Source organism: Dendrobates tinctorius, unplaced genomic scaffold, assembly GCF_039654945.1.
Source record: "Dendrobates tinctorius isolate UK_male_01 unplaced genomic scaffold, ASM3965494v1 ptg000116l, whole genome shotgun sequence".
Classification (NCBI taxonomy): Eukaryota; Metazoa; Chordata; class Amphibia; order Anura; family Dendrobatidae; genus Dendrobates; species Dendrobates tinctorius.
This window is the reverse complement of record NW_027361784.1, coordinates 10,549,598-10,562,599: the sequence shown is the minus strand read 5'-3', so window position 1 is coordinate 10,562,599 and position 13,002 is coordinate 10,549,598. Positions and strand designations below refer to the sequence as shown.

At 42.6% G+C, this 13,002-nt stretch overlaps 1 protein-coding gene across 1 annotated transcript in view; it reads right to left on the bottom strand.

Moving 5' to 3' along the window:
- Positions 1-12,702, bottom strand: part of PKHD1L1 (PKHD1 like 1) — a 216,907-nt gene extending 204,205 nt beyond the window's left edge. Inside the window, exons 1-6 of the mRNA XM_073590061.1 lie at positions 12,527-12,702; positions 8,905-9,013; positions 6,808-6,865; positions 4,655-4,748; positions 3,459-3,512; positions 3,217-3,290 (exon numbers count right to left, since the gene is read on the bottom strand). Of these exons, the coding sequence (XP_073446162.1) occupies positions 3,217-3,290; positions 3,459-3,512; positions 4,655-4,748; positions 6,808-6,865; positions 8,905-9,013; positions 12,527-12,702 (565 nt within the window). The remainder of the gene's footprint in view (positions 1-3,216; positions 3,291-3,458; positions 3,513-4,654; positions 4,749-6,807; positions 6,866-8,904; positions 9,014-12,526) is intronic.
- Positions 12,703-13,002: the final 300 nt, after the last annotated feature.

Below are 13,002 nucleotides of genomic sequence, written 5' to 3'. Positions count from 1 at the left end.
ATTCGTTCCGGGTCGTGGTGATTACGGGGTGGATTGGTTTATGTTTTCTAGTTGGGTGGATATTTTAAGATAGATGCTATCACGCAGGGTTGACGGGACCAACAGCGTTTTGGTACTGCACGTGTGTGGTGGAGACTTGGTCGCTGGGGCGTCAAGGAGTTTGATCTGAGACATCGGGCCTGAATGCTCCTGCCTGGGAGCCATGCTCGTGTTGTTGTTCATGACTATATAGTGGGGCACGTTTTTCAAGAATCTGTCGGAGGTTGGGGAACCAGTGTAGGTTCTGTTGTTACGTCTATAATGGTTGGCTTTGATTATTATCAGGTGGAGTGCAATTTTCTGCCTGAGAGCCATGCTCATGTTGGTGTCCATAGGGGCTCCTGTTTGGAATGACTACATAGTGGGTTTTACTGGGCACATTTTCAAGAATCTATCGGAGGTTTGGGGAACCAATGTAGGTTCTTTTGTACACGGCAATAATGGTTGGCTTTGATTAATTATTAGGTGAAGTATAATTTTCGGAGGCGCCTGCAATGTTGCGGTCTCAACGAGGCAGAGGCGGCGGCTCAGGTTGGGGACTGGTCGCGCAGGCGGTGCATAGGATTGGACGATGCGGTTGGCTAGTTGCAGGTCTTGGGTGTGGCTGACCTTGTTGTACTGGTATTTTGGTGTAGGTTGGCATTGTGAGGTCTAATGGGGATCAGTTTTGATTGATTGGTCTTGGTACAGAAACATTGGTTACTCGAGCCGCAGAGTCGGCTCGGGTTGGGTTTTTGGTGGTGGTACTCGCACGTACAAGGTGTCATACGTGCTCGCGGTGGCGGAAAGGAGGGGGGTATTTGAAGTCGGTGGATTGCACAAAGAGCGGGGGGGTGAACCCAGTGCAGGAGCGGGTTACCCCTGGTGGTGCAATGGTATACTTGGTTAAGGTGGGTCCCAGCGGGACATGTTAACGTGGGACCCTGCTGTGCTCGGTCACAGCGGGGCATGTTAACGTGGGTCCCTGCTGGGCTGGGTCCCAGCAGGACATTGGTTGGGCAACACTCGGCTGGGTGTCCTCGAGCCGGTGTGGTGTGGCTGAGGGCACGTGGTGGAGCTGGTGTTGCAATCATGTACAATGGGTTTTGCAACACTCGGCTGGGTGTCCTCGAGCCAGTGTGGTGCGGCTGAGGGCACGTGGTGGAGCTGGTGTTGCAACCATGTACAATGGACTCTTCATTTACCCCCCTCCTTTTGCTGGTGGTTATGTTTATGGAATATTTCTACGTTTATGGATAAAATGTTATTGCTTGTTTGGTGTTAATAAACGGGGCTGCTGTGGCCTTTTACATCCAATGTCACGCAGTCGTGTCTTATTTAAGTTAAGAAGGGGTAAGTGTGGGTTTTGGGAGGGGTCATTACAGTGAAGCCGTCAGTCAGACTTTCCTAAGTCATGCTTGTTTCTTAGTAATAGAGGACTGGCCATGTAAAGGTATTGCTTGTGTTTTTGAAAGAGCAACATTCACATATAAATAGTTTGGGGTGAAATCCCGCAGACAGATTCCCTTTAACTACACCTCCATTTGAGTCAAGATTGCAAAACCTTTATACAGTTACTCCAGCCTAAAACTGGCAAGAAATCTGCACCAAATAATGCAGATTTGGGCATTTTTTTTGTGGTTTTCCCTAGAGAAAAAAGCTGATCTGATCCAAAATGTAAGACATACCAAACTACTCATCTCTCCTTTGGCAACACTTCTCGGGTCATCCGCCTGTACTCGCCCTACCACCTCCTGAGATTACGTGTCAGAACTTAATCCTATGACTAAGGGCGCTTGGACGCCAGAAACGCGTCAGGTTTTTATCTATATTTTTTGGATTCCACGTTTTTAATGAATCTTGTATAAAGCATGAACTAAATTTTTACATATTGTGGATGGATGTGCCGTTTATTTCCTTTCCTTGAACCTTTGGCTGAGCTTCACCAGCAAGACCGGCACCCGACACACAGATTTCAGCCTCCAATATCGGATGACATGGCGTGGTGAGCTTCAAACATCCCCCCCCTCCCCATGCCAGAACTTGTGACATCTGCAGTCTCTGCAGCAAGTACGGCTCTACATGACACGCCATTACAGGTGGCCGAGAAAACAGAGACAGGCAGGTGACTGGAGAAGTGTCACAAGAGCCCATAGGGATGGGTAAGGAGAGCATAGTGATTTTTTGATTTTTACACTATTTTATCTGCACTTTTGTGTTTTTCTGCTCACCTGCATTTTATTCACAACCCAATTCTCATCACTAGAATTTGTGTGTGCATTTTGATTTCCTCAATTAAGTAAATGGGGAAAATTTGCCACAAATGTGTTACAAATCCAGCAGAAACTGACATGCTATAAGTTTGAAAATCCAAACCGCGGGCCAATTACCATGCGACTTGTTTCTACTGTATTACTTTGTGGATTTTCCAACCACAAGTCCATAGCATTTGTGTCTAAATTGGTTAAAAGTTCTCATTATTGCTGCCTGTAGCCACCACTAGAGGGCGCCTTGGAGCTCTTTGCATACTGTCTGTACATTACAGTAAGTTTTGGCAAGTGGCGGCTATAGTGGTTAAGAATATAACTTTTTTTTCATCTTTGTGACTAAAGAGGGGATTTGGAGCTCTGTATCTAAAACAAACAAATATCTAAAATAAAGATCTACTGAGAAATAAATCAGTACAGGATATTGGACCTAAAATTGACTTGTTAACGAGTGTAATTTACGTTTGTGTACATGAAGCTACACATACATGTTGCGTATAAAATATGTAGATTGCCATTAAAGACATTGAAATTCATTACCTATCCACAAGGCACTATAATCAGCACTATAACAGGCAATCAATAGAGAATAAATGGAGGAGTTGTGCACTGGCTCAGCCACCACTCCATTCCAATGGGGTATTTAAGACCCCTGTTCTTGTGATTGATGGTGGTTCCAGTTATTGGACACCCATCAATTTCAAAGTTACCACCTTTCTTTTGGCTGGTTTATGACTTTTTTTTTTATTTGTTGGGAATAATCCTTTAAGAACCCTTGAAGCTTCAGTCATTTGAGTCTGGGACAAATCCCAGACTATAGGCTTCCATTACCAGATATATCGGTTTCAGGTGTTTTATTATTAGAGCAATAAACACGGTGGATTCTGTCCTGAAACGCAGAAAAAATTCATATGAGGATTGTCCATCTTACCGACATATGTCCCTGTAGAGCGGCAGATCATGAAGCCGGTGTCGCTGGATGTACTGTCCAGTTGGAGCCCGTACCTATGAGTGAAGATGACGTAATTACATGGCACAGTCTGTGCGGGAAGACAAATGCAAAATAGTGTGCGACTACTGCCTACCCCTAGCGTCCACACCGCATACAATAGGGGAATAGAACTGACTGTTTATCAATAGGTGAAAATCAATATATCAATACACACGACTTACAATGTGTCGGAGTTAGGTACGAGCAGCTCACACGGCATTCCTCCGGCATAAACTCTGCCAAATGTGACATAAAGAAATTATAAATCCATTACATGTAAATGTGTAAAGACTAAAGGCGCGATTCATAGCTACTCTGTAATGTATTTTTGTCAAATTGATAAAATCAGAACATTAAAGCTGTTGTCGAGTGGATCAAGTTGTCCTCTATTGGAGAGGGGATAACTTGTTGATCGTTGGAGGTCTGACCTTTAGACCCACATGGATCGACAATACAAGGCGCTTTAGAATAAAGTTACACTGTGCACCACTTTCTACTGCTCCAATTATTCTCTTTAAGGCTGCCAAGCGCTGCACTCACCTTTATCCATCTGCCTCTTAGAGATGTCATGATCCCAGCGTGGGTTGGACCCGCACGCTTGGGGTTAATGTCTGGAACCAGTGCTGGTGTACCTGCACTTCTGGGGTTAATGTTATGATCTCAGTGCAGACTCTTACCTGCACACCTGGGGCTTATTATTGTGGCCTCTCCTTGGTTCGGGGAGAGCTTCTTATAGCCCCAGGAAGCGCCAATCCCCGTCAGTTATACTTTCGCCCTTGGCAGAGTGTGTTGACCCCTGAGTGTGTTTGTGCTGTGTTCTGGTTTGCCTGATACTTTGGTTTTGACTCGGTCTGTTCTCTGGATATTGCTTGTTGGATTCTGCTTGGTACTTTCTATGTCTGATTGGTTTTGACCTCTGCTTGGCCCTGACCATCCGTTCTGTCTCATCCCTGGTACTTTACTGCTATCTCTGTGTATGACCCCGTTTGCCTGACTTTGAGCATTCCTGTAGTTGTGTCCTGCCGATCTCTGGCAGCAGGACGCTAAGCCCTGCCCCTTGCAGTCACATGGCCGTAGGTCCTTCACTGCTTGCTAAACTTCAGCATCCCCAGGTCCTGTTTGTCTGAGCTTCCCGGCTGTACCTGAACCCGGGCCCCCCTACAGTGCGGGTGAGTCCCTGCTCAGCGGAGGCTGCACGCTGGCGCTGACAAGACCCTGACAAGAGAATGAATGAATGAATTTTGTAACAGGGATAAAAGTCCTGCTGATTGGTGTAGGTTCCAGTGGTCGGCCCTTCACCGATCAACAAGTTACCAACCATCCTGCAGGCAGCTGATGATGAGTTGTTTTCACTGGACATCCCCTTTAAATAACTTACCTGAGAATTCTGACATTTCTTCCATTAGAACTTAAAGCAGTATTACTGCCGTAAACATCGGTGAAGATTTTGCCTGTGACTGTGATCATAGAACCTGGAGAGAAAAAATGTACAACCAGACTGCACAATCAGCCATATGTAATCGGATTTTGTCAACAGTCGCTCATTTTATCCTATATTAATGGAGTTTGCTATTTTAGAATCCATTTTCAAATACCCCATTAGGAAATTCTGTGTATAAAAAGAGAGCAGTCCTCTAGACGAAGCTCATGAATTAGCTTAAACTGTGGGAACTGTGTAATGCTTCATTTCCCCTGTGGGAGTGCTGCAGGAAAAATGAGGCCTCCTCTGCCCACACACTACCCACACTCTGCCCACACTCTGTAGAGCAGGCTATCAGTCAAGGAGCAGTGTCAGTGATTACAGCACACTCAATGTATATTGATCACTGACTTTTCATGGCCCCTGCTTCGTCCAGATGACTTGACGCGAACGGATGCGGGGAGAACACAGCTTCATTTTCTGCCGGCAGCAGCTCTTCGAATTAGACGCCTGCCCTTTTTTACATTGGTATTTAGCTGTAGATTACCACTATGGCTGTAGGTAAATTTTGTTGTTTTCAATTTTTTTTTCTATTGACCGGTTTTGTTTATGACAGAATTTCTACCAAAATTCCAGAATAAAATTAGACATTATCTCATCATCCAGCAGGTATTAATTAAATTTAGGGCGCAGTCAGATGGCCGCATAAAAAGGACCGAGATCGGAACGCAGAGGCTGGTTGAAGACTCTCCTGATCCAAGTGTGACAGCTGTGTAAAGGGGTTAAGTAAGATGTTTAATGTTGTATTTATTATCCATTGCTAAATGGTACTGCTACATGTTCACATGTATTACCACACATACTGTATGGAATGGTACTGCTACTCCATTCTGGGTATTACCATTGTTTGTCTTTATGTTTTATGACATTGTTGCTTTTATTTGCACATAGTTGTGATAATGTTCACTGCATTTTAAGGTTCGCCATTTATAGAATAGGGATAGTGTAGTGCTCCCTTTGACCACTAGAGGGGGTACTCTAGTATATAGAGCTCTTAGAAGGATAGGGTTAAGTGTAGATGGGGCTGCTGGGAGTTAAGGTTAGATGAGAAGGAATTTATTTCAGATGGGACCAGGGTACCCAAAGTGTCCACATGGGCTATAGGCCCAGGACGGCTCGGCAGCCACGCAACGTTAAGTAGCTACAATCCAATTTATCCACATCTATTGGACATCAGTTTAGTGGACCAAAGCAGTAGAGAAGATGTGGCGACTTGTAGCCTGGGCGGCGGACGCTCTTAGGGCGGGAGTCGGATGGAGTGAGGAACAGAAGGATGCTGCAGCTTCGCAGGGAGCAGTACAGATGGGTCAGATGCTTTTCCAGAGGCAACCAAACTGTGTGGTGGATGATTTCAAGTCTGGGGCGAAACAGGCAGAAGGAATTGTCATCATGGTGAGGTTAGGCCAGGAAGAAGCTGGGAAGCAGTCTTAGATGGACCGGTATGGGCACGTGCCGCATAGAAGCGTCAGCAAAGTAGGGAAAGTTGAGGAAGCAAGTAAAGACGAATGTGTAATCTATGATGTGCCAACTGTGGAGATATTATGTGAAGTTATCAGTAAAGAAACTGTTCAAGTTACTATGGACTGTGTCTCAGTTACTGGGAGTCGCCTCGGGAGCCGCCAAGGGGCCATCGCCGCTTGGGAAATGCCCAGGGGGACCAAAACCTGGAGACGCAGGTATGCCGAACAGTAGATTGCAATTTTCTGTGAGGGACGGCGTGACACTGATGCCTTAGTGTCTCTGGCCACGACTATAGTCCTGGCCGACCTTTACAGCTGCATAGAAATATATGAAGCTGTCACACTCAGATCAGAAGAGCCGCCGGACAGCCTCTGCATTCCGATCTAGGTCTGACTGCGCCCTTAGAAAAGTAGATTTCTCTAAAAAGTAGCAGGGACAGAGTGTAAGCTGAATTATAGTTGCTCCCCAGTTTTATAGGAGCAAAATTTACACTTCTTTACACAATTTTAATAAAGTTTATAAATTATCCAAAAACAGGAATGGGTCCTAAATTATATATATATAAAAGTAAATTTTAAAGTTTGAAGTACCTGGAGTTCCAGAAACAGGTAGTATACTATTAATCACTGGGGTGTAGTATATATGTGTCTGAAATGAAAAGTTGGATAAATATAAATCATTACCACTTCTCTACAACCCTTTAAACCAGAAAAAAAACAATTCTTAAATGGAATCTGTTAGAAAGACCAACCCTCCCAAGTCATCCATATAGTAAGCAACGTCCAGGGAAGCTGACTGAAATGACATCTTAACATCTGCAATCCAATGTCTTATTCTACAGAAATGCACATTTTTCTTAATATGTAAATGAGCTGTTAGGATCTATGGGCTGGACAAGGCTCTCCCTGAGAATCTGCCGTTCTAGTTTAATTTAAAAAAAGGAGGCATTACTATAGTGTGAGATATGTAGATCAGAAGAGCAGTCAGTCATTACAAATCACACTGGTAATGCGTTCTTTCATTTATAATATGCTGTGGAGGCATATTCTCAGGGAGATATACATCACGCCCATAGATCTTAACAGTTCATTTACATATAGGAAAAACGTGGATTTCTCTACAATAAAACATTGGATCACAGATATCCAAGGTATCACTTTATTCAGCTTCCTATAACCTACATGCCCATATAGACGACTTTGGAAGGTTGATCCTACTGACAGATTCCCTTTAAGGTGGCAAAAATTGTATTATCACACCTGACGTTCAGTGAAGAGTCGGGTATTGTTGCCTATGAAAACATTCATTCTTGTCTTCTATTACACAATAGTGAGGCTAAGGGATAGATAACTTAGACCTAGAACAAAGCGACTCGGGTGAGTTCCATCCAGTCTGTAGGATACAGGTGTCTCCAGGCTACTCTGTTCTCAGACAAGACTGGGTGTCTCCAACTTGTCTGCAGTAGACAAAACATTACCAGTGTCTACCATAGGACGCAGGTCATAGAATACTTTTAGCAATACTATATTTAGATCCCGACCTAGTATAGCCTAAGACATGGATTATATCTTCAGCAGTTTCAGAATATTGGCCCAAAAACTGAGATTTCATTTCCAATCAGTCTCACTGGAGAAAAAAAACATGTAAGTGGTGTGAAACATCTACGTTGGGCAAATCTATAACATGGAAAAGCACCCACATATTCTTTATAATCTACCACTGCCCTAAAAGAGTAGCTTGCTTAGCCATTTTTCCCTCAGATTTATGGCATGGACATCCTCCATTAGCTGCTACAAAGAGAAAATGCCAAATTAAAGATGGTGGTCAACTTGGACCAGTCCTGACCACCTATTGCAGACAAAACAGGAGAGATGTATGGCTCCTTCTGCTCCATTCTATGGGAGAAATAAAACTAAGACATTAAATCCAAGGGAGCCACACCCGCGCACTGACAACTCGCCACCTCCTTCAGGCTGAAATGGATCTCCTCCACACATCCATTGTAGAATTATAGGAACATATTTTTCTTCACAGAGGGGATGTAGACAGTGATGAGTGGATGCACTACTCATATCAATAGTGGCTGTATGCAACATTCCTAAAAAGAGTTGGGTTATTTCTATACATACCTGTCCCTTTTGCCATGTAAGCAATTGGCATCATTGCTTCACAGCGTACAAAGTAATTCTCATGATGACTGACTCTCTTGAGCCTACTAGACAGCCTGGTTTCCCACTTTAAATGGTATTATAACATAATTGGAAATACTGACCTTGGCAAGCAAAGTTCGTAATGGAGACCCTCAAGAGAGCTAAACCCTGGGCTTTCCTTATAATCAGATAATAAGGATCCACCAGTAGATTTCCGCCTTCACCAATGAATCCACCACCACTATTTATGGCGTGCAAAGTGTGCAACCAGTAAATTTCCTCCATAGTCACGATCCTTTTAGAAGCCATACCTCTCCCATTTTCCTGCCTTCCATGTCCCATTTCCCTCCTCCCTGAATGAAGAAACTTTTCAGAAAAGTTGGTATCTGGTGGATTTTACTCAGGATGAATGGAGCCCAGGAGATTTGCTGACCTTCTGGGAGGCTGGGAGGTCTCCCCTTATTCTGGAAACTTTAAAAACATTCGGGGATAGTTGGAAAGTAAGAATATTAGTAAAAAAAGATTGTGCTTACATACCTGGAACATACACCACCAGACCTGGAAGTTTCCACTACAGATGTTACCGGTGTCCACAGGAACGCTATCAACACTCACTCTCACCGTGTAACTATCTGCCGGCATGGGTCTGCAACACAGAAAAATAGCGTTTAAAGGGAATTTGTCTCCTCAGAAAATGCTCTTTACCTGCAGATTTAGTGTTAATTTGCAAGTAGATTTCATTGCAATGCTGCCTGGCCATCTCACTGAAAGTGCAGCTACAGAGGGAAAATCAACTTATTTCCTCCCTGGGTGCCGATGGCTTTTCATTATGGAGGCATGCATCCCTCACTATACCCTGTGCAGAGCGAGCTGTCAGTCATAGTGCAACGGCATGTTTACAGACGAGCGGTGACTGTGAGCGGTGACTGTAACCGCTGCATGCACACCAAAGCTGAAAGCCAGAGGCTTTGGAGGAATTAAATTCATTTTCCACTGGTAGCTGCACTTCCAGTGACATATTCGGACAGCCTTATAACTTATATACCTGCACATTAACCCTATATCTGCAGGTATATAGCTTGTTCCAAGATGACAGGTTTCTTTTAATTTATAATTTTTAATTCCTTTTAATTTATAATTTTTCATTTGTTTTTCAATCTTGACCTTTTACATAAAAATTAAAAAAGATCTACCAGAAAAAGTTTCCTAGATCACAATGTTTTTGCATTTTCATCAAAGATGCTAAACAGGAGCCTGCTCCACACATGGCCAATGCTGGCTGTGGTATACAGATGGGATTGGTTTCTAACAGTAGTGACTGGAACTGGCTCCAATCACTGCTGCTAAACCCTTAAATGTCACTGTCAATCTCTGCCTATTCAGTGCAGCCATCGTCCCCTTATGATTCTGTTGCGGGATGCCGCTCGGTTACCAAGGCAGCTGAGGACCTGCCGAAACCCAAAGGGAGGCCATGCACAGGAAACTATAAGATTCCTTATCCATTGCAAAATGAACACAAGTTCATAGAATCATAGAATCGTAGAATCGTAGAGTTGGAAGGGACCTCCTGGGTCATCTGGTCCAACCCCCTGCTCAAAGCAGGATTCACTAAATCATCCCAGTCAGATGTCTGTCCAGCCTCTGTTTGAAGACATCCATTGAAGGAGAACTCACCACCTCTCGTGGCAGCCTGTTCCACTCATTGATCACTCTAACTGTCAAAAAGTTTTTTCTAATATTTAATCTGTGTCTCCTCCCATTCAGTTTCATCCCATTGCTTCTAGTCTTTCCTTGTTGATCCTTCTACAGTGTGACAGCCCTTTAGATATTTGTAGACAGCTATTAAGTCTCCTCTCAGTCTTCTCTTTTGCAAACTAAACATTCCCAAATCCTGCAACCTTTCCTCATAAGACAGGATTTGCAGACCGGTCACCATTCTGGTAGCTCTTTTCTGAACTTGCTCCAGTTTGTTGATGTCTTTTTTAAAATGTGGTGCCCAAAACTGGACACAGTGTTCCAGATGAGGTCTGACCAAAGAGGACTAGAGGGAAATAATGACTTCACGTGATCTAGACTGTATGCTTCTGTTAATACATCCTAGAATTGCATTTGCCTTTTTGCTGCTGCATCACACTGTTGACTCATATTCAGTCTGTGATCTATTAGTATACCCAAGTCTTTTTCACATGTGCTGTTGCTTAGCCCTATTCCTCCCATTCTGTATATGCTTTTTTCATTTTTATTGCTTAAATGTAGTACTTTGCATTTTTCCCTGTTAAAAACCATTCTGTTAGTTGCTGCCCACTGCTCCAGTTTATTTATATCTTTTTGAATCTTCTCTCTCTTCTCTAGTATTAGCTATCCCTCCTAGTTTTGTGTCATCAGCAAATTTAATCAGTTTACCCTCAATTCCTTCATCTAAATCGTTGATAAAGATGTTGAACAATACAGTTTAAGTTCAAGTAAAAAAAAATGTTTTGAAAAAAATATGAAAAATCAAATCACCCTCATTTTGCCCGATTTTAAAAAATGAGAACATACAAAAATAAACATATTTGTTATCATTGCATTCATAAAAGTCTGATATACAGTATAAAAACCTAAATTTATATGCCGTAAAAAGAAATGAGCAAATTTGTTCAGATTCGGTTCTGAATACGATTGGAATTGAATTTTGTTTTTGCAAAATTTTGCACAGCCAAATGTCATTGGAGTCAATGGGAGTAGAAATTTCCGAATATGTTTGGAACCGATCACAAGACATACATTCGGCAGGAATAGTGATTGATTATGGCCCGAATATGTCAAAATCAGATTTGGGGCCAAAATCCAAACATATTCGCTCATCTCTTGCTGCAAAGCAAAAAAAAAAAAGAATTAAAAATGCTAGAAAAACCATTTTTCTGTCATTGCGCCTCTCTCAATAATAAAATGTGATCAAAATGTCGGATGTGCCACAAAATGTTGCCAATACAGAAACCTGCTCACCACACAAATAATTAGACCTCTTATAGCTCCATTAACAGAAAAAAAACTAAGTGGATCCTCAAAAAATGGCGACACAAAATAATTTTTTTTTTTTTTTTTTACAAATTTCTGAATATTTTCTATTGTCAATTAAATATATTATAAAAAAAAAAAAAACTTTACCAGTGTGGTTTGGCATCTCAATAATTGCAAAATCCAAGGATAGATGGCGAGCACCGTCACATAGATCCACACCTCCGAACCGTACTTAGTATGTGTGAGAGAGACGCAGCCGACAATTAACTGTTAACCCTTAGGTGCACATTCATGAAAAACAAGCAAATACAGATTGCAAAAATGTAGAAAGAATGGCACTCACCGGGTAAAGTAGTCAAGGCTTTATTGTAAAAGTATGCTAACGAGAGAACGAGTGCTGAAAGGAAGTAACGATGATTGTTTTGTGCAGAGAAGCGCCTTCTCCACGTGAAACGATCGTCGTTACTTCCTTTCAGCACCCCTTCTCCCGTTAGCATGCTTTTACAATAAAGCCTTGACTACTTTACCCGGTGAGTGCCATTCTTTCTACATTTTTGCAATCTCAATAATTGCACTTCCCATTTTCCAGTACATTCTATGGTAAATTGATTGGTGTCATTCAAAACTATAAGGACACCTTCACAAGTTCAGTATTCGGTCAGTATTTTCCATCAGCATTTGTAAGCCAAAACCAGGAGTGGAACACTCAGGAAAAGTATAATGGAAACACGTCACCACTTCTGTATCTATCACCCACTCCTGGTTTCGGCTTACAAAATTCACCAAATGCTGAATATGTAATTCTGGCCTAGCGCATCCCACAAAACAACAAGCCCTCATGTCTTTTAGAAGAGGGTATTGAAAACATGAACAAGTACAAATGGAAAATTGTCAGGTCATGAAGGTTTTAAAAGCCTGGGATTGATGGGTAGCCTTGTTGGAGTGTTCACCCTTGGGCGTCAAGTTACACCACTGGGTTACAATACCACTTAAGAAAACTAAAATCCAAAGGTTACCCCTGTCCTACCTCCACCAAATCTATGCACGGGCAAAATCAAATGTGGAAGCAAGTAGTGAAATCAGTGGATATATTCACTAAGAATCTGATGTGGAACCAGTAAATGCAGGTTCCAGGTGCAGGTCAGAGGGTACATACCTGGTGTAGCAGGTGATCTGTGTGGCGTGACTGGCATCTTTCTCTACATCACAAGGGATTGAAAGGGTTGATGAAACAAGCTGGACGCTGTTCCCCAGATTGTCATTTCCATCTCCATAATTAAATTGATTGGCTTCTGCAAAACCTGAAGAGAGGAAAAAGATGAGACTGTTCATATTGTTGACCGTAACTGACAAGCTCAGTGCCTCAATGTTGAAGTGAAACCAGCAAGCTTTGTGCCAGACTATAATCTATAACAGATAAACTAGTATCCTCTCAGAGAGATCGGAACCGTTATGCTGCATTGCCTCACATAGAATCTGTGTCAGTTAACCATGCCATGTCTGCTTGTCGCTGCACCATCCTTGAGTAAGGGATAGAACCATTTCCATGACTGAACTACTGATGGCCAATTATTAATATAGCTCATAAATATAAGATTGGTGGAGATTCTACAATTCCACCAATCTGCTGAA